General features: G+C 40.8%; 2 protein-coding genes across 2 annotated transcripts in view; one reads left to right on the forward strand and one right to left on the reverse strand.

The window, feature by feature from the left end:
- dmtn (dematin actin binding protein) overlaps nucleotides 1–1515 on the reverse strand; it is a 38664-nt gene extending 37149 nt beyond the window's left edge. The window contains exon 1 of the mRNA XM_061734564.1: nucleotides 1317–1515. The gene's annotated coding sequence lies outside the window, so the exon portion shown is untranslated. The remainder of the gene's footprint in view (nucleotides 1–1316) is intronic.
- A 9357-nt stretch (nucleotides 1516–10872) lies between these two features.
- pbdc1 (polysaccharide biosynthesis domain containing 1) lies at nucleotides 10873–22235 on the forward strand. The gene is made up of 6 exons (XM_061733514.1): nucleotides 10873–10949; nucleotides 13503–13568; nucleotides 13900–13959; nucleotides 17428–17568; nucleotides 18327–18438; nucleotides 21707–22235. The coding sequence occupies exons 1-6, from the start codon at nucleotides 10920–10922 to the stop codon at nucleotides 21796–21798; spliced, it is 501 nt and encodes a 166-aa protein (XP_061589498.1). The 5' UTR covers nucleotides 10873–10919; the 3' UTR covers nucleotides 21799–22235.
- The last annotated feature ends 765 nt before the right edge of the window (nucleotides 22236–23000 follow it).

Here is a 23000-nt window from a genome sequence, read left to right on the forward strand (position 1 = left end):
CGTTTCAAACCCAAATGGACTCTGAACCCAAGTATTCCACTTTTAATCCGTATGGGAACACGTGGACCTGCTCTTCCCTGTAAATTACTGTGAGATTGGGCGGGTTTTTATGAACCCTGAATGAAACAAAGTACTAACATAAATCTGTTTAAAAAGAGATACAAAACATTATTTATAACAGGTATATGGAAGAGGAAATGGGTTAACGAGGAATGTGAGAATCAAATAAAATAGGGAAAAATGGTATATTATACTTCCTTAAGATATGTTTAGATATTTATGTGGATATTTATGTTGAGAGGGAGAGTTATAATTATGTAATATATGTTATATATTTATTATGTATGTAGCATATATATATTTATAGGGATATTTATGTAGTTTATATAGTATATATTTATATAATATTTGTATTTTCTATATATAGATATAATATTTATGTAATATTTATATTTTCTATATACCTATATGGATAATTATGTAGTAATAGGCATGTTTACGTAGTATTTATATAGACTATATTTATATGGATATTGTGTAGATATAATAATAGCAATAATGTAAATTCATAGTTATAAAGGGGTAGGAACTAGGAAAAAGTGTAAACTTCTTCCTACTCCTTTTTCGAACCTATGTGCATATGAGGATTTTATTTTTATTTTTATTTTTTTTATACATGTTCGAAATAAATTCAATTCACAAATTCACAAATTCACAAATCTTCCCCCAATTATTAGCGGGATTAAACGGCTGGATGACGCTGGTTCCTGAAAGAGGGCTGGAACCGCTGTCAACCTCTGCTTCAAGCAGGATTTATGGCTTCGCGTTAAATCGACGCAGGGCCTACGCCGGTATCTACGACGTGGGCCTGCGTCGATTTAACGCGGCTACGGCGTAGGGCTGCGTCGGTGTTACGCGGAGCCATAAATCAGCCTTGAGCGGTTATTATCACGCTGCTGTGCCGATAACGCCGCCGCTCCCTGGAGCCGTGTTTTCGCTGAAAGATCCTACCTTCACCCTGCCCTGGGGGAACCAAACCCGCGTCCTTCTTTATTTTCTGACGTTATAAAGCCGGATCAGCTGATGGAGGAATGATCTACACAGTTCTACTGAAGCAGGCCGTCAGAGAGCATCCTCCTCTCTCCTCATCCTCCCGTCGCATCCGCGCACCAGCTGCTCTGGTTTAAATAACCGTGGGAGGAATGGACGTGGGCCTGCAACCTCCGGCGGGGAGGAGGATGAGGAGGATGAGGAGACAAGTGCGTATGCAATAATATAAACGATACATGCAGAGGAGGATGGGTGGTCTGTCTTACCTCCAAACAACTCAGCGGAGAAACCAGACGGAGCTCAGGTAGAAAACATCCAAGAGGGGAGAGGAGGAGCAGGAGGAGGAGCAGGAGGAGGAGGAGGAGGAAGAGGAGGAAGGATCCAGGGTGGAGGAGGAAGAGGAGGCGCAGGCTGCTTTTAAAGCCAGAGCTGCCGTGACCCCTCCAGGAGGAGGAGGAGGAGGAGGAGGAGGAAGAGGAGGAGGAAGATGGGCGGAGGGGAGCGGACCATGAGCGCCGTCATCATGACGTCGAGAGGAGACGTTTATTTCTAAAGAAATATGTCTATCTATGAATCTATGAATGTCTATGTATGTATATATAAATATATATATATATATTAATAAAATAAATATATATGATATGTATTTTATACTAAAAATGCATATATATATATATATATATATATATATATATATATATATATATATATATATATATATATATATATATATATATATATATATGTATGTATATATAAATATATATATATATATATATATTAATAAAATAAATATATATGATATGTATTTTATACTAAAAATGCATATTTATATATATATATAAATATATATATATATATATATATATATATATATATATATATATATATATATATATATATATATATATATATATATGCATTTTTATCTATTTATTATTTATTTGTATTAACCCTACAAGTTATTTATTTTCTGTAATGCAATTAAAAGAACAAAAATGTCACACATTCTGGATTCATTACAAATCAACTGAAATATTGCAAGACTTTTATTATTTTAATATTGCTGATTATGGCTTACAGCTTAAGAAAACTCAAATATCCTATCTCAAAAAATTTGAATATTCTGGGAATCTTAATCTTAAACTGTAAACAGTAATCAGCAAAATATTAAAATAATAAAAGGCTTCAATATTTCAGTTGATTTGTAATGAATCCAGAATGTATGACATTTTAGTTTTTTTAATTGCATCACAGAAAATAAAGAACTTTATCACAATATTCTAATTTTCTGAGACAGTCCTGTATATGTACTGTGTGTGTGCATGAGAGTATGTTTGTGGTTGTGCATGTACGGGTAAACATATATATATATATATATATATATATATATATATATATATATATATATATATATATATATATCCAAGGAGGTTCGTAGAGGTTTGGAGGTGTTTGGAGGTTCGAGAAGGTTTGTCCGTCAAGACTCCTCTCCCTGTCCCTGCCCCTTCTCAACCTTTCCCCGACCCTGCACCCCAACCTGGGACTTGCTGATTGGGCCGGAGCTTCGGGAGCTGCATGCTGGCCTGCGGTCCCCACCCCTGGTCATCCCGTTGCTGCTTCCACCTGCCTGCTGTGCTGCTAACGTCCCCGACCCCCAGTCTGGCCCTCGGCAGGAGGGTCCCCCCTTATGAACCTGGTCCTGGTCCAGGTTTCTTCCTCCTAAAGGGGAGTTTTTCTTGCCACTGTTTGGCTTAAGGTTTTTCTCCCACTATGGGAGTTTTTATCTGCCATTGTTTATGTAATAATTGCTCGGAGGTTCATGTTCTGGATCTCTGTAAAGCGTCTAGAGACAACTTTGTTGTATTAGACGCTATATAAATAAAATTGAATTGAATTGAATATATATATATATATATATATATATATATATATATATATATATATATATATATATAGTATAATAGTACTGATACTATAAAAACATGGATGCAAATTTGTATTGACATCCCACTACATGTATATTTATACGTCGATAGCCCAAACTGTTTACTTGTCTTTAGTTTTGTGCTCTAACAATCATTAACTTTTTTCCTGCACTTCTTTATAAACATTGTCTAGTATTGATTGTATGATAATTGGTCACATCTATTTGAGCCATCTCTTATAGTAGCTGTTTTCCCCATGTGTGCTGGATGATGATGATGGTTGCACCGATGTAATAACATTGTTTTTTGGATGACCAAAATAAACAAACAAATACAAAAATAAATAAAACATTCATATATATGCAGACAAAAAAAAAGATATATGTCTATCTCATGAACCGTAATAAACCGTTATAAAGTCTACAATCCTAGGCGCCTGGTTCTTGTTGTATCAAGCATACACCAGCATTCATATTTATCTTTCAGTTACAAACATATAATATAATCCTGTCAGAGGAAGAAGGGGCCGATTGTTGGTCATTGTTAAATAATCAATAATCAATCAACCTTAAACCCCTTCTCATCATGCCCTCCAGATCAAATGTGGCAACTCAATATGACACCACCCAATGTTCAACAGCGGTGCTCATTGAGAGCTCCACCAGGCTCCACCGGGCTCCACCGGGCTCCACCGGGCTCCACCGGGCTCCACTGGGCTCCACTGGGCTCCACTGGGCTCCACCGGGCTCCACTGGGCTCCACTGGGCTCCACCAGGCTCCACCAGGCTCCACCGGGCTCCACTGGGCTCCACTGGGCTCCACTGGGCTCCACCGGGCTCCACTGGGCTCCACCAGGCTCCACCAGGCTCCACTGGGCTCCACCAGGCTCCACCAGGCTCCACCATGCTCCACCAGGCTCCACCAGGCTCCACCGGGCTCCACTGAGCTCCACCAGGCTCCACCGGGCTCCACCGGGCTCCACCAGGCTCCACCGGGCTCCACCGGGCTCCACCAGGCTCCACCGGGCTCCACCGGGCTCCACTGGGCTCCACCAGGCTCCACCGGGCTCCACCGGGCTCCACCAGGCTCCACCACGCTCCACCCCGCTCCATCAGGCCACTGTCCCTCACAGAAGGTTGAGGATTCCTTTCTGCTTATAAGTTTAAAAGAGACATCTTTCTGGGTTGTATCTGTTTCTGGAAGAACCTGAAAGAGCGACACCTTTAGACCTTTACTCAGTTCTGGAGTAGATACGCTGCCTTTTTCTATGTGAATCCTAAAGAGTTTGGCTCCCAGTGCTGACCCCTGTGGGACCCCACGCGCAACATCCAATACAGCGTGAATGAGCCAGAGGAACACTAGTGGTGATGCATCCCAGATTCATCTCAATCACCCCCACTGTCCGTATTCTGTTTCATCTACCAATTCTTGCATGTGTTTGCACAAAGGATATTGACGTCTTGTCGTGTGTTTTTAGCAACAGAGCTGACCTGTTTGTGCCTGCGAGGCGAGTCCCAGAGGCCTGTGGTCCTCCAAATAGCGACGGCTAGCTCAACAGCCCACTAAAACAACGGACTGATAATAACCACTGATGTGAATCAGTTGTGCTGATGCAGGGAGACATCTAATGGCGCTTTTCCACTAGTATCTACAAGAGCACGAGAGCGGCTCGCAGCTCTTCATTTTATTCAACCAGCAACGGCAGCAGAATCTGTTTCATGATCCAACTCTGAGGGTCAGATGTTCATAAACCTGGTGCTGAGGAGAGAATTAAAAAAGGATAGACGGGCGATAAGGAACGACCAGATCCACCAGGAGCTCTGTCTCTTCTCTTTTTTTTTTCCTCACAAAAAGCAGGATTTATTAAACAAAACCAAAAACGCTGCTGAGAAAATCATCATCAAAAATGGAACGGGAACATGAGCAAGAAAACTGACGAGGAGAACATGGGGGGAGCAAACAGTACAGACCAGCGAGGAGCAGGGGAAAGACAAGACTAGACATACACAGGGGATAAGGAGACACTGGTGCAGACAATCAGGGCAGATGGAAACAGGAGGGTCAAGACCGAACTGAAACTGAAACTGGGGGAAATGTCAAATCCTGCAGGTGCAAGCAAACTAGAGTTTTGCGTGTGTGTTTCTTCTCCTCCCTTTTCTCTCTTTTGTCCATGTTGCAGCATCCTTTGCCGGACACCGGAACCTGCAGGTGGTCGTGGGTGGCTTGTAGCTTGCATTACTGAGCACAAGTCTTTCCCTGACCCTTTCCCTTCAACCCTTCCCTGACCCTGCACCCCAACCTGGGACTTGCTGATTGGGCCGGAGCTTCGGGAGCTGCGTGCTGGCCTGCGGTCCCCACCCCCGGTCATCCCGTTGCTGCTTCCACCTGCCTGCTGTGCTGTTGCCGTCCCTGACCCACCAGTCTGGCCTTCGGCAGGAGGGTCCCCCCTTACGAGCCTGGTCCTGCTCAAGGTTTCTTCCCTCCTAAAGGGGAGTTTTTCTTGCCACTGTTTGGCTTAAGGTTTTTCTCCCACTAGGGGAGTTTTTACCTGCCATTGTTTATGTAATAATTGCTCGGGGGTCATGTTCTGGGTATGGGTCTCTGGAAAGCGTCTAGAGACAACTCTGTTGTATTAGACGCTATATAAATAAAATTGAATTGAATTGAATTGTTTGTGTGTGCATGTCTTATTTAATAAGTTACTGAGTAATTAAAGGCAATTTGAGGCTACAATTTTGAATGCCTTGACAAAGAAAGATCACTTTACTTTACTAGCCATCCAGTTGCGATTGTCCAGACATTAGGGGTTGCTGACTGACGCTCTCTTTGACACAATATCCAAGGAGAATTATTCAAATGTTTTCGGTGATTGTTGTAACCGATATCTCCGTCTGAGCAGTAAAGATGCCATCCTTTTTTCTTTTTTTTTTTTACATTAATTGCTTAATTGCTCTGTCTCTTCATAACTGCTCACGGCTCCAGCTGATTTCTCAGCAGCGCCGACACAAACACATTTTTTTTTAAAGCGTCGCCGCTTGAAGTTTCTCTCACTCTCATTTTTTAACTTGATATCGAACACAAGCCACAGACCCAGCAGCACATTTATCATCTCCACCAGGTTCTACATCTTTAGTGTTGTTGTCTTCTCCCTTTAAATACACAATCAAATACGCAGAGCTGGTAGTGGAGCCAAACATTGTACTCAAGTAAAAGTACTGTTACTTCAGAATAATATGACTCAAGTAGAAGTAAAAAGTAGTCATCCAAATAATTACTTGAGTAAAAGTAAAAAAGTACTTGGTGAAAAAACTACTCAAGTACTGAGTAACTGTTGAGTAACGTCTGATTTATTTTTTTAACACAACCATTCGAACAGACAAAAGTACAAAATAATCATCTTCAGGAAAATTAAATCAATAAAATAATAAAATACATTAAAATTAATAAAAAATAGCTTAAATTAACATAATCTTAAAGTAAATTCAAGTACTTAACTAATAATAAAATAATAACAGAATAAAAAAATTAATTAAGCACAAGTATAACAAAATTTCCAGCCTTTGTACTTTTCTTTTCTAACCAGCAGAACTAGAACAAACATGAACTCATAGAAACTCTGTGTGTGTTTGAGTCTGTGTAAATGTGACAAAACATGCAAAAACAAACATTTTTCCCAAAGAATCACCCAGTGATGTCATGAGATTGACGCGTACGTGGATAAAAGGAATAAAAGAAAAGTAACAGCTCAACGTAGACTAATGTAGCGGAGTAAGAGGAACAGTTTCTTCTTCACAAATCTACTCAAGTAAAAGTAAAAAGTATAGTGATTCAAAACTACTCCTAAAAGTACAAAACTTCCCAAAACTTACTCAAGTAAATGTAACAGAGTAAATGTAACTCGTTATCTATCTATCTATCTATCTATCTATCTATCTATCTATCTATCTATCTATCTATCTATCTATCTATCTATCTATCTATCTATCTATCTATCTATCTATCTATCTATCTATCTATCTATCTAAAATGATTAATAAATTATTAATAATAATACATTATTAATAACTATTAGCTATTAATACACTTTAATAGATACATTTCATTTCAAGACACAGCTACTTAATACTTAGCAATATATAGTGGCAATAAAACTTTGTGATGACTCTAAGACTATGAAGGCAATAAAAGACAATATACTCACACCACAAACACATACATTTGATTGCAAATAAATTAAGAAGATTGTTTACTGTGTTTCACGTAACTTTCAATCTAATATGTTTGACCAATAAAGTGACCGCTGAGTGTGCATTCCTCTCAGGGCCGTGCCGCCCATAGGGCAGGTTAGGCAAATGCTAGGGGCGCCAGCATGCCAGGGGGGCGCCATGCAACCAGCTGTTTTTTTTTTTGTTTTTTTTTTTTGAAAATTTTTTTATTTTTTTTTGAAAAATTAGAAATGAATACACTAAAAAACAACAACAGTACATATAAAGCCAAAAGTCTTTAAATAATAAGGGAATCGTTTTTCTAATTTTAATTTCTGCCTGGCTGCATCCTTCTGCCTCTCTGGCAGCCACAATTAATTTTGCTGCGGTCCCTCACCTCAACTCACTCGCGTGCAGCTCCCCCTCCCCCACCCACTACGGCGTAGCTCTGCGTCGTTGTAACGCAGAAGCATAAATCAGCCTTTAGCTGGTTGTCGCATCAGAAGGAGCCTTAAAGCAGGAAATATGTTTTGTTGTGGATGGAAATATGTTTTGTTGTGGATTTCTGCCCAACCCTGGATGAAACCATCATTGGTAAGCTGTCATATTATTAATTATTTCTGATAACATTGTCATGACGCGGAATATCAGGCCTTTCCTATATTGTTTGTTGCTGTTTGACCGCCGTGTCTGATTGTGTTAAATACATGTCGTTGCGCATTGTAAACTGTTGTGTAGGTTGAACACACGTGTCTGAATTGATCTACTCAGCCAATCCGACATCTATGGCTAAGATGAAAACTTAGCCTTAAAAGTAAAAATATCCCCACGATAAGTCATAATTATGAGATAGAAAGTAAAAATTATGAGATAGAAAGTCATAATTATGAGATAGAAAGTCATAATTATGAGATATAAAGTCGAAATTATGAGATATAAAGTCGAAATTTTGAGATATAAAGTCGAAATTATGAGATAGAAGGTCATAATTATGAGATAGAAAGTCGAAATTATGAGATAGAAAGCCGAAATTATGAGATAGAAAGCCGAAATTATGAGATAGAAAGCCGAAATTATGAGATAGAAAGCCGAAATTATGAGATAGAAAGTCATAATTATGAGATAAAAAGTTGAAATTATGAGATAGAAAGCCGAAATTATGAGATAGAAAGTCGAAATTATGAGATAGAAAGCCATAATTATGAGATTGAAATTATGACTTTTTATGTCAAAATTATGACAAAATTATGATATTTTTATTTTTAAGGCTAAGATTTCATCTTATTTTTTTCTTTTACTGGAGGAAATGAGCTTCCATAGACATCACTGGATGTCATTAGATTTTTATCTCCAGTTTGATACTTATATCTTAAAGTCTGCATTAGGGTTATAATTAGGTTTGACATATTGACTGGTAAATCCCTGGTGCTGAACCCTCATTTGAATAGTTCTGACCGTGTCCCCTGCGTGCTGTGGTTGTGTGTCAGAGAGCTGATCTGTGGCATTTTTTTTAGCTATTATGTTTTAACGGAGATGTTTAGGCCTCAAGGGCCCATCTAGAATGCTTCACCCCCCCTAGGCTGGGACCCCTGCTCTGCCCCTGACCTTGACAATCATGTGCATTTAAGTAATCCTCACGTTTTATTGTTAAACTTACTTCTGATTGTCTGCTGAAAATCTAGATAATTGTTGGGAAAACTGGAGCGATGCTAACATGTTAGCCGGTCAATGGCTATAATGCTGTTGTTATTGTTGTTAAAATTGTTATTGTAAGATGTTGTGGGCTAAATTGAGGTTTTTACAGGGTATTTTGTATATAGTTATTATTGGTAGTAGTTATTATTTGTGTGCAATACCTTTTACTTGACCTATTTTACTATTTGAAATTTTGTTTGTGTTTGCACTTGTTTCTTTATTTAATTGCTGCACTGAGTTGTTGTATTACTTATTTATTACATATTATATATTTAATTATTTAATACATCCTAAAGAAATTGCTATTCCGTGTGTGTGTGTGTGTGTGTGTGTGTGTGTGTGTGTGTGTGTGTGTGTGGTGGTAGTGGACGGGACCGGACAGGACGGGAACGGGGTGGGGGGGCGCCAGCAAATATTTTGCCTAGGGCGCCAAATGGGTCAGGAACGGCCCTGATTCCTCTGGATTTACTTCTACACATGTTCCTTCAATTTCGCTTTAATTTGCCTTTGGCTCTTTAATGTGGATGACGTCATGGGGTGGTATTCTACAGAGATTACATAAGAGGAAGATGCGTTACTCTGTTCTAGAAATAGATGATCTAAATACTGGTCATGACTGCAGAATCAGAATCAGAATCAGGTTTATTGGTCAAGTTTGAACATGCCAGACAGGGAATTTGACTCCGGTTGTTTCGCTCATGGCAGGGGTCTTTCTGTGTGGAGTTTGCATGTTCTCCCCGTGCTTGCGTGGGTTCTCTCCGGGTACTCCGGCTTCCTCCCACAGTCCAAAAACATGCATATTAGGTTATTGGTGATTCTAAATTGCAAATGTATATGTATGTATACATATATATATATATATATATATATATATATATATATATATATATAAATTATTATGTATAATAATAAACGAGTCTAATGTGAGGATATTTTTTTTTTTATTGAGCATTTTAGAGATTTAGAACATACAGACATTCAGCCATACATTTATACACAAAAAACTTATGCAATACACAAAAACCTGTGCAAATATATAAAATTAATTTAGCTTAATCAAGCAAGACAGAAAAAAGGTTTCTATAATATGACAATGTGTGTTCGCTCTTTTGGTTTCACATAAGTTTAAGGGAGTCTATATATAAACTATATAAAAACTAATGTGAGGATAATATTTAATATTAATTTAATAATTCAATATTTAATTTTTTTTTACCCCTCCCCTGCATGTGTGTGTTAAGTGTACTGTTGCTAAACAAAGTAAGTTTCCCCATTGAGGGAGAAATAAAGGATTATCTTATCTTATCTTATCTTATTTTTTTATTTATTTATTTTTAACATTTGCAAAAAGTACAATGATAACAAATCTTCACATTATGCAATTTCAAGTTGAATTATAACATATAAAGAGTATAACTCAAATAAAAAACTAAACAAAAAGCACAACACATTATAACCAGCCAGGGGGGATGAAATTATAACAGAAAGCCAAAACATTTACATACATTTATGGTTTTGATTGCTTTTGAATTAGTAGAAAACTTAGACAGAGTCCAGATACTGATTTAATTCACACTGAAAAGTAAAAAAAGAGGGTTTTTTTGTGTAAGAATTTGGATTTGTGGATGTGGAATTTTGCAAGGATAATCAACAAATTAATAATAAATGTTTCTTTGGGCTTTGTTCTAATCGTAACATAGTCAAAAACACCAAACAACACATCCTTCCAAAATAATTTGAAATCAGTTTCAATGCTTTCAGACACAAAATTACACAAATCACTCAAAATGTTGAACAATGGGGAACAGCCAGAATAAGTGAGTCATCGTTTCCGAATTTGCAGAACAAAAAGTACATTTTGAATCAATATTTCTTTTTAATCTTTTTACAATGTGATAATTTGTAGGATTCTTATCTTATCTTATTATATTTTAGGCCATCGTTTGTGGTTGACGAAATACGACGCCATTGCGCATGCGTGCAGTTGGAGCCGGGATTGTAGTGATACGTCTTGATAATAGACGATCTTCGTTCGGGAGAAATGGCGTCGAACGATGGACTGGCCGCTCTGGTAGGTGTTTAAACACAAAGTTTACGTCCACAGTAATTGTGAACATCCTTTCGTGTCCACGAGCTGCTTTATTTCAGACTTTCAAACCAGTTAAGACACACGAAATGACTAGGAAACGCAAACGTTTCGCCGGAGCGGCTGGAGAAGCAGCAGACAGTAAAAACACGTGGATGTAGACAAACCACGGCGGGATAGATTTCACCTGTTCTTTTTTGTGAACATGTCTGACGTAATGTCTGACATAATGTAGGACAGATCAGGTCAGATCAGATCAGATTTGATCTGATTTACTGAACAGAATCACCGTTTGTTTGGACTCACCTGGTCACGTGACTCACCTGAGAGGAAACTCATCCTCACGCTCGAGTAAAAAGTAAAGGCTGGTTTTTCCTCAAACAAATTCTCTCTGGAAAATGATATTCACTCAATAATTTCTCCCCACATGGATCTGTTTTATGGAATAATAGAGTAATTATAGTAAGTAGAAAATCAATATTTAAGAGAGACTGGTATGAGAAAGGCATTTTTGTAAAGGATATGACCAGTACTGGAGATGAGGGGGGATGGCATACCCCCTGAAATAAAAACGCTCCAAATCATCCCCCCCTGAAATAAAAACGGTCCAAATCATCCTCCCCTGAAATAAAAACGGTCCAAATCATCCCCCCCTGAAATAAAAATGGTCCAAATCATCCTCCCCTGAAATAAAAACGGTCCAAATCATCCCCCCCTGAAATAAAAACGGTCCAAATCATCCCCCCCTGAAATAAAAACGGACATTTTTGTAATTGCATTACAGAAAATCACAATATTCTAATTTTCTGAGACAGTCCTGTAGTTATTCTCATGGGTAAATAAATATCATATTCATTGTAGTAAGTGGAGGAATAGCAAACCCTCCTTTGATTGGTTTTTAAATTATTTTAAATTATTCTTATCCCAGAAAAATAGACTCCAACAAAATGGCTAGAAATAGAAATAGAAAGCCTTTATTATCATTATACTGGTACAGTGAGATTAGGCAGCAGCTCTGTAAAAGAGAACACATGCAAAGACTGTGGAAACTAAGACTGTGTAAACAACAAAATAAGAAACAGGAAACATAAATATATATACACTATGAAAATGATTGAATGAGAGAATAATAGTGCACATAAATGAGTAAAGAATATTGAACATAATGGATGAAGAATATTGACCAGTATGAGGAGCTTATTGGTTCAGAAAGTTCCCAGCTTTGTGAAAGAAGCTGATCCAGACTGCTGCAGATCCATCACCAGATAAATCACTTCAACACATGCATTATTGATCAGATTATTGATCAGATTGGTCTGCTGTCTCACCTCGGCGAGGACAAAGTACTGATCGTCGTTTCAAAAGCCCAGAGAGAGAAACTGGCCTCTAAACTAAATATATATGGAGTAAACCCCAGCAAAGAGGCAAGAAATCTAGGAGTCATATTTGACTCTGATTTTAATTTCAAATCACATGTACGTTGTGTCACAAAAACAGCATTTTATCATTTAAAAAATATTTCTAAGGTGAGGCCGTTTCTCTCTCTGAGCAACACGGAGAGACTAATGCACTAATGTCTTTATAACTATATAATTATATAACTAGCAGGATAGACGACTGTAATGGTCGACCCAAGAATACCATCAATCAGCTGCAACTGGTTCAAAATGCTGCAGTTCTGACTCAGACCAGAGGAGAGAAACATAAGGCCCATTTTAAAATCCTCACACTGGCTACCTGGTAGTTTTCCTGTTGATTTTAAAGTTCTTTTATTAGTTTATAAAGCGCTACATGGGCTTGCACCAGAGTAGATTTCAGAGATGTTTTTATTCTAGGAACCAGGAAGGTTCTTCCTTTCTAGCTGTTCCAGAGTAGAACTAAAACATTTGCTGCTTTTAGCCACTAATATGCTCCAGAACTGTGGAACAGCCGGAGGATCTGAGAGGAGCTGGAAATGTGGACATTTTTAAACTAAAAACTCATCTCTTTGGTCTGGCTTTTATGTAGCATCACATTTTATAGTTTTATTCTGTTTAACATTTTTTAGAGGTATTTGTTTTATTTATTTATCTATTTCTTGTAATGTTTTTATTATTATTATATTTTATTGTTGTGGACTGATTATTTTTTAGCCTTAATCCTTGAACTTTTATCATTATTTCATTTTAATTAACTATAATGTATGTCAGTGTGCATTGGTCTCCCAGTTTTTATTTTATTTTTATTACGGTTATTTTTCACTCAAAATGTTAAGCACTTTGTATTTCATGTACCTGGATGAAAAGTGCTATATAAATAAAATTTGATTGATTGATTGATTGATTGATTGATTGATTGATTGATTAAAAGTTAAAGAGGCAGAGAACATTTATGGAAATAGTGTCTTTTCTACACACAGGTGGTTAAAATGGCTTTAGATGTATACACTGAGTAAATAAGATGTTAAAATACAGAAGAAGTCAATAGAAACATATAAAACAAACAAGTTACAGACCTTTTTGTAGCTATAGACTGATTTCAAATGCTGTGTGTTTCCAGGGAGTGGAGGGAGCGTCAGCAGCTGCTCATGCTCTGTCTCTGCCAGCAGAAGCTTATGGAAATGATGTAAGTTGTCTTCTTTTATCATCTTCATTGACAACATAAACGGGCTTAAATCAAATGAATGGAAGCATGTGTTTAATCTCCCACATCAGTATCACTCTAATACAATTAAACACTGCTGTTTGTGATACCTGCAAGTCCAAGTCATGAATGTGTGAGGCCAACTCGGACGTTAACGATGTTCCAACAGGAAGTTTGTGTGTGAATTGAACCTGAAGTGTGATAAACGTGGAGGTTTGTGTGATAAACGTGGAGGTTTGTGTGATAAACGTGGAGGTTTGTGTGATAAACGTGGAGGTTTGTGTGATAAACGTGGAGGTTTGTGTGCTTTCAGCCCCGACTGGAGGCCATGTGGGCCATGAAGGCCACCAAACACGCCGAGGTCTACTTCAACGTAACTACCCCCGTCTTCATTCATACACACACACACACACACACACACACACATACACGGGGGGAGGGAGGTCCAGTATTACCAGTAACAGTCCAGTATTAGCAGTAATGGTCCAATCAGATTAGGGCTGGGCGATATGGCCTTTTATTAATATCCATCCATCCATCCATCCATTGTCCACCGCATTATCCGAGTCCGGGTCGCGGGGGCAGCAGTCGGAGCAGGGATCCCCAGACTTCCCTCTCCCCGGACACTTCCTCCAGCTCTTCCGGGGGGACTCCAAGGCGTTCCCAGGCCAGCCGAGTGACGTAGTCACTCCAGCGTGTCCTGGGTCTTCCTCGGGCCTCCTCCCGGTGGGACATGCCCGGAACACCTCCCTAGGGAGGCGTCCAGGGGGCATCCTATACAGGTGCCCAAGCCACCTCAGCTGACTCCTCTCAATGTGGAGGAGCAGCGGCTCGACTCTGAGCTCCTCCCGGGTGACCGAACTCCTCACCCTATCTCTAAGGGAGCGTCCAGCCACCCTGCGGAGGAAACTCATTTCGGCCGCTTGTATCCGGGATCCCGTTCTTTCGGTCATGACCCAGAGTTCATGACCATAGGTGAGGGTGGGAACGTAGATCGACCGGTAAATGTTATGTAGCTATGTTGTCCGGGGCTTAATGCCCCTGGTAGGGTCTCCCAAGGCAAACAGGTCCTAGGTGACGGGTCAGACAAAGAGCGGTTCAAAGCCCCTTATGAAGCAAGAAACAACAAGGAAGTGTACGTCGCCCGGACTGGCGTTACCGGGGCCCCACCCTGGAGCCAGGCCTGGGGTCGGGGCTCGCAGGCGAGCGTCTGGTGGCCGGGTCTTGGCCCACGGGACCCGGCCGGGCGCAGCCCGAACGAGCGACGTGGGCCCGCCCTCCCGTAGGCCCACCACCCGCGGGAGGGTTCATAAGGGGAAGGTGCCGTGTGATTTGGGTGGCAGCCGTGGGCGGGGGCCCCGGCGACCCAATCCCCGGACGACGACTCTGGCTTTAGGGACATGGAATGTCACCTCGCTGGGGGGGAAGGAGCCTGAGCTTGTGCGGGAGGCTGAGAGGTATCGACTAGAAATAGTCGGGCTCACCTCCACGCACAGCCTGGGCTCTGGAACCCAACTCCTTGAGAGAGATTGGACTCTCTTCCACTCTGGAGTTGCCCATGGTGAGAGGCGGCGAGCTGGTGTGGGCTTGCTAATAGCTCCCCAGCTCAGCCGCCATGTGTTGGAGTTCTCCCCACTTAATGAGAGGGTCGCTTCCCTGCGCCTGGGTCGGGGATAGGTCTCTCACTGTCGTTTCGGCCTACGGCGGAGTCCCTGGGAGGGGTGCTGGAAAGTGCCCCAACTGGGGACTCCATTGTTCTGTTGGGGGACTTCAACGCTCACGTGGGCAGCGACAGTGTTACCTGGAGAGGTGTGATTGGGAGGAACGGCCTCCCCGATCTGAACCCGAGCGGTGTTTTGTTATTGGACTTCTGTGCTAGCCACAGTTTTTCCATCACAAACACCATGTTCGAGCATAAGGGTGTCCATCAGTGCACGTGGCACCAGGACACCCTAGGCCGGAGGTCAATGATCGACTTTGTTGTCGTTTCATCTGACCTCCGGCCGTATGTCTTGGACACTCGGGTGAAGACAGGGGCTGAGCTGTCAACTGATCACCACCTGGTGGTGAGTTGGATACGCTGGCAGGGGAGGAAGCCTGGAAGACCCAAGCGTATCGTGAGGGTCTGCTGGGAACATCTGGCAGATTCCCCTGTCAGGGAGGTCTTCAACTCCCACCTCCGGGAGAGCTTTGACCGGATTCCGAGGGAGGCCGGAGACATTGAGTCCGAATGGACCATGTTCTCCACTTCCATTGTTGACGCGGCCGTCCGGAGCTGCGGCCGTAAGGTCTCCGGCGCCTGTCGCGGCGGCAATCCCCGAACCCGGTGGTGGACACCGGAAGTAAGGGATGCCGTCAAGCTGAAGAAGGAGTCCTACCGAGCCTGGCTAGCAGATGAGCTCACGGCGCAAACAGGCCGAGTTTGCGAAAAGTTAAAGCGGGGTGGAAGTGACCGGCGGCCCGGACAGCAGCGCTGTATGTAACAGGGTGAACTTGTTTTATGTCTCAGAGAAGGAGAGACAGGACGAGAGAGTGAGAAAAGCCTGTAATTTAATGCCCCGGCTAAAAGCAAATGTATATTAGAATATTCACGATAGTCATTTTGTACATCGCACAGAGTAGAAGCCGAGATACATCGACTATACTCCATATATCGCCCAACCCTAAGTCACATCAGTTATATCCTCATATATAAAACTTTGTGTTTGTGCTTTTTTTTTTTTACAACTTCAGTAAAAATCTTTCAGTGTTTGACTCGTCTTCACTAGAATCTGGTTCTGAATTCAACTTTTTAGACAAATTCATGTTTGGACTTCCCAGTCCAGTTATGTGCAAGCATGTTGAATCAAAACCAGGTTTTATTGGCCAAGTTTGAACATTGGCCCGACAAGGAATTAGACTCCGGTAATTTGGCTCACTGTACCCAGTAGGACTGGGGGTCGATTTAAATGTCAAGAATCGATTCGATTCCGATTCTTAAGATTCAGAATTGATTATCAAGATTTGATTCAATCCGATTCGATTTGATTTCGATATTGATTTGGGTTAGTGTTATTAAAACTGTTTTTTCAGCTGTTGCATGAATGATATGACTACAGTTCTGCAACATATTAATACTAGTATTATATTGAGATTAAACAGCAAGTATTGCAGCTAATGATGCTGTAAGGACCAATCAGCTCCCAGAATGCTGATAGAACTGAAACAGAAACATCGTGGGTCAGAATTACCAAACAGATCCAGGGAGGAAACAGAGACGCATGAAATCGCTTTTATTTTTTCCCACATTCCGTTTTTATTTGTTCCATTTTCGGTCTATTTTGGTTTTTAATTTTTGAGAATTTGGTTTTTAGCATTTTTTGCAAATGTAACCCCAAGACAGTATATAAAGTAATGAAATATAGACAATTTATGCAATTATAACCTGACACTTTAATGTTTTCATACCTTTAAACATATTTAAAGGCAAGAAACATGGCACCAGTTATTCTCATGTCCAACAAAACATTCCTTTTTTGGGCATAAACCAAAAAAATACCAAAAGTTGTAATGTAATGATGAAAAAAAATAAAACATAAATAAATAAAAAAAAAAGAAGGAAAAAAAAAAGAAAAAAAATCGAAGAAAAAAAACATATGAATCGATTTTTAGGAATTAATATGAGAATCGATTTAGAATTGGGAAATCGATTTTTTCAACACAGGCCTATTACCCAGATTTAGTAGAAGCACAGCTGTCTCTGCCGCCGTGCAAACCCTGAGTCAGATGTGGAGACTGGACAGGCCGGGGATCTCCAGGTGCTGAAGGAGAAGCGTGACGTCTGTTCTCGTCTGTTCTGCAGCTCATCTCATCTGTGGACCCCAAGTTCCTGAAGCTGACGGAGCTGGACGAGCAGATCTACTCCAGCTTCAGGGAGGCCTTCAAAGACCTGGACGTGAAGCAGCTGAAGGAGGACGACCTGAAGTCCGCCCAGGCCAAAGAGGTCGGTCTGTTGCCGTGGTAACCGCCCAGATCAGTTACTGGAGCTAAAGAAACTAGTGATGCACCCAAATGGAAATTGGTGGCCGAAACCGTAAATGATAATAAACACCTGGCCGAATACCGAATAACATACCGAACAAGGTTCTTCACAGTTTTTCATTTATTTTGCCAATTTTTTCACCATTGCATAAATCAAAAAATCTCAATCCCTTTCCCATAACAGTAGTCTACCTAATTATTTATATTATAGTATCATATCTCCATTTCTCTTATTCACTCTTCAGTGCTTTTATTTGTTTTATTGCTTTTATGATAAATACAGTTTACAGGACCGTCTCAGAAAATTAGAATATTGTGATAAAGTCCTTTATTTTCTGTAATGCAAAAATGTCATAAATTCTGGATTCATTACAAATCAACTGAAATATTGCAAGCCTTTTATTATTTTAATATTGCTGATCATGGTTTACAGTTTAAGAAAACTCAAATATCCTATCTCAAAAAATTAGAATATTCTGGGAATCTGAATCTTAAACTGTAAACCATAATCAGCAATATTAAAATAATAAGGCCAATGTTGAGGAGAAAAGACATAATAATAATAATAGTCTTCAACCTTTTAAGTCAAAAGTTTTGAGTGTTTCTTGTGAGGGAGTAGTAGTGTTTGGTGTGTGGGGCCCTGGTGCATGCTGGGAGTTGTAGTTCCTGATACAGCAGTTATGTGGATTCAGGATTAACGTGATGAATGTTTGACTGCAGCGCTGGCGACCGTTCTGTAACCAGTTTGAGGGACTGGTGGAGGACTTTAACTACGGCACGCTGCTGCGCCTGAGCTCCGAGGAGGACTACACGGAGCAGAACACCATCTTTGGTGAGTCTCACGACCAACTAGGGACGGGCTTTCCATGAAGTTTCCTTCACCACGATCAGGGAAATTAACCATCAATTATCGATTAATCATTCTGTTTTTCATATTACAAAATACAACGAAAATACAAAATACACCGTGTTGTTCCTCAATAAAATATTTATTTTAAGAACAGTCCAACTCTTTGGGCAGATAAATTGGCAGTTCAGCGCCCGAAAACACAATTGACGCTATTTTGTTCCAAAATAAAAAATCCAAAAACACAATCACATTAAACACTCAATCAAAAATATAATAATACTTAGGACTGACAGGTTTTGCCAAAATATAACTTAAAACTATTCCTAAAGGAGTGGAGCCGACAAAGACGGTGGGAGTGAGGGAAATACTTAACAAAAGTAACTTACTCACAGTGATGACTGTCCACTAACAGTAGATAAAATAAATCCAGCAGCAGATTTGAGTTGATAAAGATATGATTGTGATAGATTGCGGTGATGGAGCCTGAGAGCAGGACGCACCACCACCGACGTTAGCAGGGTCGCCTGTACGTCGTTCAAATGGTACATAATTTGAGTTGTGGTCGTGTTGTATTTATACACGGCTTCGCACTGTTTGCTGTGAACTTATTGTTATGTTATTTTCCAATTCAAAATGCTTCCACGCTAAACTAAACCGCTTTTCATGATTCTCTTTCTGGAGTCTCTGGTAACTCCGGGGTCTGAGTAGTGATGTCTCAGTTGAGTAAGATCTGTCACTGCTGGCACAGTGAAATTCACTGCTTTGCTTGAAGAATCAGCTCAATAAAACCTCTTTAGATGCCAAACTTTGATCAATAAGAAATGTACGTGATCGACAAAATTCTTAACCATCAGTAATCGATCGTCGATTAAAGGGACCTATTATAGCATCTAATACCTATTTTAAACAGGCCTTGAATGTCTTAAAAACAAGCTTTTGATTGTTTTTGCTAAATAGATTAGAAATTCAGCCTCTGAGCCATGTCTTTGGCCCAATCCCAATTCTCCTTCACTCGCCCTTCTTTTCTCCACTCGCACTTCTTTTCTTCCCTAAGCCCTAAAAAAGAAGGGGGAGATTTTAGGGCACTTGAGATCTAGGGCACTTGGCCCAGGTGCCTGTCCCAATTCTCCCCCTACCCCTCGTTTCCATCCCTTCCCTGATCATGAAGCTGAGAGCCAAAAGCTGTTTTAATTTCAGCTGTAGCGCTGTTAATATGGCACTTTATTAAGTTTTAATATTTTTTCAGGTATAATGGTAACCTTAAGATCCCCAACCTGGGCTCAGTTTATCCAAATAACGCCTGTTAAGAAATTTGACCCGATGTTTTCGGAGATGAGAAGAGCCGCCGGCCCCGGGGAGCAGCCTCAGCTCACAGCCCGAGAACAGACGTCTCCGCCGGGTCAGGCTGCTCCGTCAGCCCCGGGAGAGACACTCTCTCCCGGGACGCAGCTCTGTTGAGAATCACGCCGGCTGAAATAAATCATTCAGGAAGATGTTGGTTAAATAGATGAAATCTAACAGTTGTAGCTACGCCTGTTAAGAAATTTGCTCCGAAATTTAGAGATTTCTGTCTGCCGGGTCCGGAGCTTGGGTCCGCGTTAAATCGACGCAGAGCCTACGGCGTAGGTTGCGTAACCTCCGCCGTAGGATCTGCGTTGGTGTAACGCGGAACCATAAATCCCTTTATTCTGGCGTGATCTTCCGCAACTTTATCTGAAAGTGTGTAAATTACCCAGATAACAGCTGGATTACTTTGTGGTTTCTGAAGACTATTATATCAGAAACATCCAAAACAAATCTGACGAGTCACAGGATTATTTCTCTCTATTTCTCTGAGACCAGTCTGCCTGTTTGCCTTCGGTCGGCGAGTCAAATCGACGCAGAGCCTCTTTTTTTCATACCCCCTCGCTCGCCAAGTCAGCATCTGAAATCCCTCGATTTGAAGGGGCTATTCTCAGCCCCTAGCCCTCGTTATGCCCCCTCCCCCTAGGTGAAAAGAGGAATTGGGACACCACTACCTTCACGGGAACGCGCAAAAGTTAGGGTTAGGGAAGAAAAGGAGGGCGAGGGGGAGTATTGGGACGCACCCTTAATCTTCCTATTCTCTAGTCCAGTGTTTCCCAATCCTGGTCCTCGGGGTCCCTATCCTGCATGTTTTAGATGTTTCCCTGCTTCAGCACACCGTGATAAAAGTACCTGTGTCATCAACAGAGTTGTGCAGACCTTGGTGACAAGCTAATGAGGACCTTTAATTAGAATCAGGTGTGTTGGTGCAGGGAAACATCTAAAACATGCAGGACAGGGGTGCCTCGAGGACCAGGGTTGGGAAACACTGATCTAACCTCATTATCTATGCAGGATTCTGAGTGGGCGGGGCTATGATGATGAGGCTCTGTGCTGATTGGCTGTCTGAATGATGCGATACACCGCTACGAAAAAATGGTGGAAACTCCGGCCGGTGGAGTTAGTTGTGGGCGTGGTTTCACACATCGGAGGCCAAACTATGCATTATTGCTCCCGTCGTTACGTCACAACAAGATCAGAATCTTATTGGCTCGTAGATCCACATCACCCTGGACGGCTCATCCGAGCGGCTGTACAGACACTGCAGAATCTGGTTGCTTTCCTCCTTCTTGGCAGGAGTTGGCAGGCTGAGGGGAGACCACTTTATATATGTTAATGTATAATGTGTTTTATAGCTACCTTATGAAATGTGCATTTTTTGCGCTAAAGGGTCAAAGTGTGAGTATTTGACACTGCACAAAAAATTATAATGCATGAAAATCAATGTTGCTACTCATCTTTGACATATCCCAGGCTGTAATAGCCCAAAACAAAAAAAATCTACTTTGCATGTAGTATATTGAAAATAATTCATTTTTTCTGTTTTCTATCTAAAAACATGGTGGCATCGTGACAAAAACCTGGCATTTAAAGAGTTAAAATCTTTAAAAAATCATGCATATTTGATATCTATACTTAGGTCAGATATTGGTGAAAGAAATGAGCTCAATTAAAGTAGAATATAATATTAATGTATAATATGTTTTATAGTTACTTTATGAAATGCGCATTTTTTGCGCTAACAGGTCAAAGTGTAACAATTATTAGAACTGTCCCGGAGGGTTAAAGCAAGAAAGAACCTGTTTTTCATAATAGGTCTCCTGTAATCATGCCCATCCCTCGTCCACAGAGGACAAAACCTTCACATTAAAAGACACAAATCAATCAACCGTCTGTCTCCTTTCAGCCACCAGGGTCCAGTTCTTCGCCATCGAGATCGCGCGCAATAGAGAAGGCTCCAACGAGGGCGTGTACAAGCTGAAACCGTCCAAGAGCTAGCCCCTCCACCCCCAGTAAGACCAGTGAGACCAGTAAAGGTCCATCCAGCCTCGGTCCCCCGGAGGACAAAGATGAACTGTCCACCAGTTAAACCATCACCACCAGCTGGACCAGTGTCTACACACCCACACCTTTTGTATTTTACTGTAAAGTTTTATTGTGCCAATCTTCAGTGCTCATGCGCTGTTTGTGAGAGAAAATACAAGTTTGGTTGTTGAGCAGAAACAGAAGAACATTTAGTTAATCTCCCAGAAACACTCAAATCATGAAAGGTTGGGTTGAAGAAAACCTCAAAATAAAAACGGTTTGAGACGGACTTGTCCCTGCCTCCCCGGGGATTCATTTATTAACATCCTGTTTAATCATCTCACATCAAATGAGTTGGTGAAAGGGAAATAAAAGGTTCAGACGGGTGACTAACAATTGATATATCTCAAGAAATGTAAGAATGTCAATGAAATGTAAAAAAAATAAATTAAATAAAAATCCTGAGGATTTGTCCTTTTTAAATGAGCTGAATGTCGTTAAACATCCCAGGAATAATGGAGGAACTTCAAGAGCATCAAGGACAAGAGTATATTGGCCAGATGACAATGGTTACCATGGAAACCGTGTCAGCACCACAGTACAGAGATACTTTCACTGATGACACTGAAACTGGGGGAGGAATTGGAATTGCTGATTTTATTTCCAGGAGACCAGCGAGGAGAGGATCCAGAGTCCAGGTTCTGTGATGGTCTGGGGTTGCAGGTTCCAAACCCCAGCTCCACGTCTGAGACGCAGCACTGACGCAGAAGAGCAGGGGGAACTTGGAGCAACATTTGGAAGATGATGCTGGATTGTCCTCGGCGGTGAATGTTGAGGTTATTTAAGAACGTATTGTTGTAAAGCTCAATCTTATCTAAAGTAGTAGAGAAGACATTGGTGGAATACATTTTTTCCTGAAGTATCTTAAGCTTCCAAATCACCTTAACTTTGGTGAAATCTTAAAAATGCCAGCTGGAGTTGAAACTCTGCAACAAAACCATTTCTGACCACACGGGGGCTGACTGTTCATGAGTAGGGACAGATGTGGTATTACAACATACATGTTAGATTTGAGTGAAAATACAAAAGTTAAGACTAAAACAACATCCCAAACTGCTTTATATTTGGCATCTGCATATATAGTTTATATAAATGTATATATATATATTTATACC

The sequence above is a fragment of the Cololabis saira genome, chromosome 11 (assembly GCF_033807715.1).
Source record: "Cololabis saira isolate AMF1-May2022 chromosome 11, fColSai1.1, whole genome shotgun sequence".
NCBI classification, from domain to species: Eukaryota; Metazoa; Chordata; class Actinopteri; order Beloniformes; family Belonidae; genus Cololabis; species Cololabis saira.

Coding starts and splice junctions, on each gene's coding strand:
- pbdc1 (XM_061733514.1), top strand. CDS start 10,920: ATGGCGTCGAACGATGGACTGGCCGCTCTG. Junction 17,569..18,326: donor AGTCCGCCCAGGCCAAAGAG/GTCGGTCTGTTG, acceptor GTTTGACTGCAG/CGCTGGCGACCGTTCTGTAA. Junction 18,439..21,706: donor GGAGCAGAACACCATCTTTG/GTGAGTCTCACG, acceptor GTCTCCTTTCAG/CCACCAGGGTCCAGTTCTTC.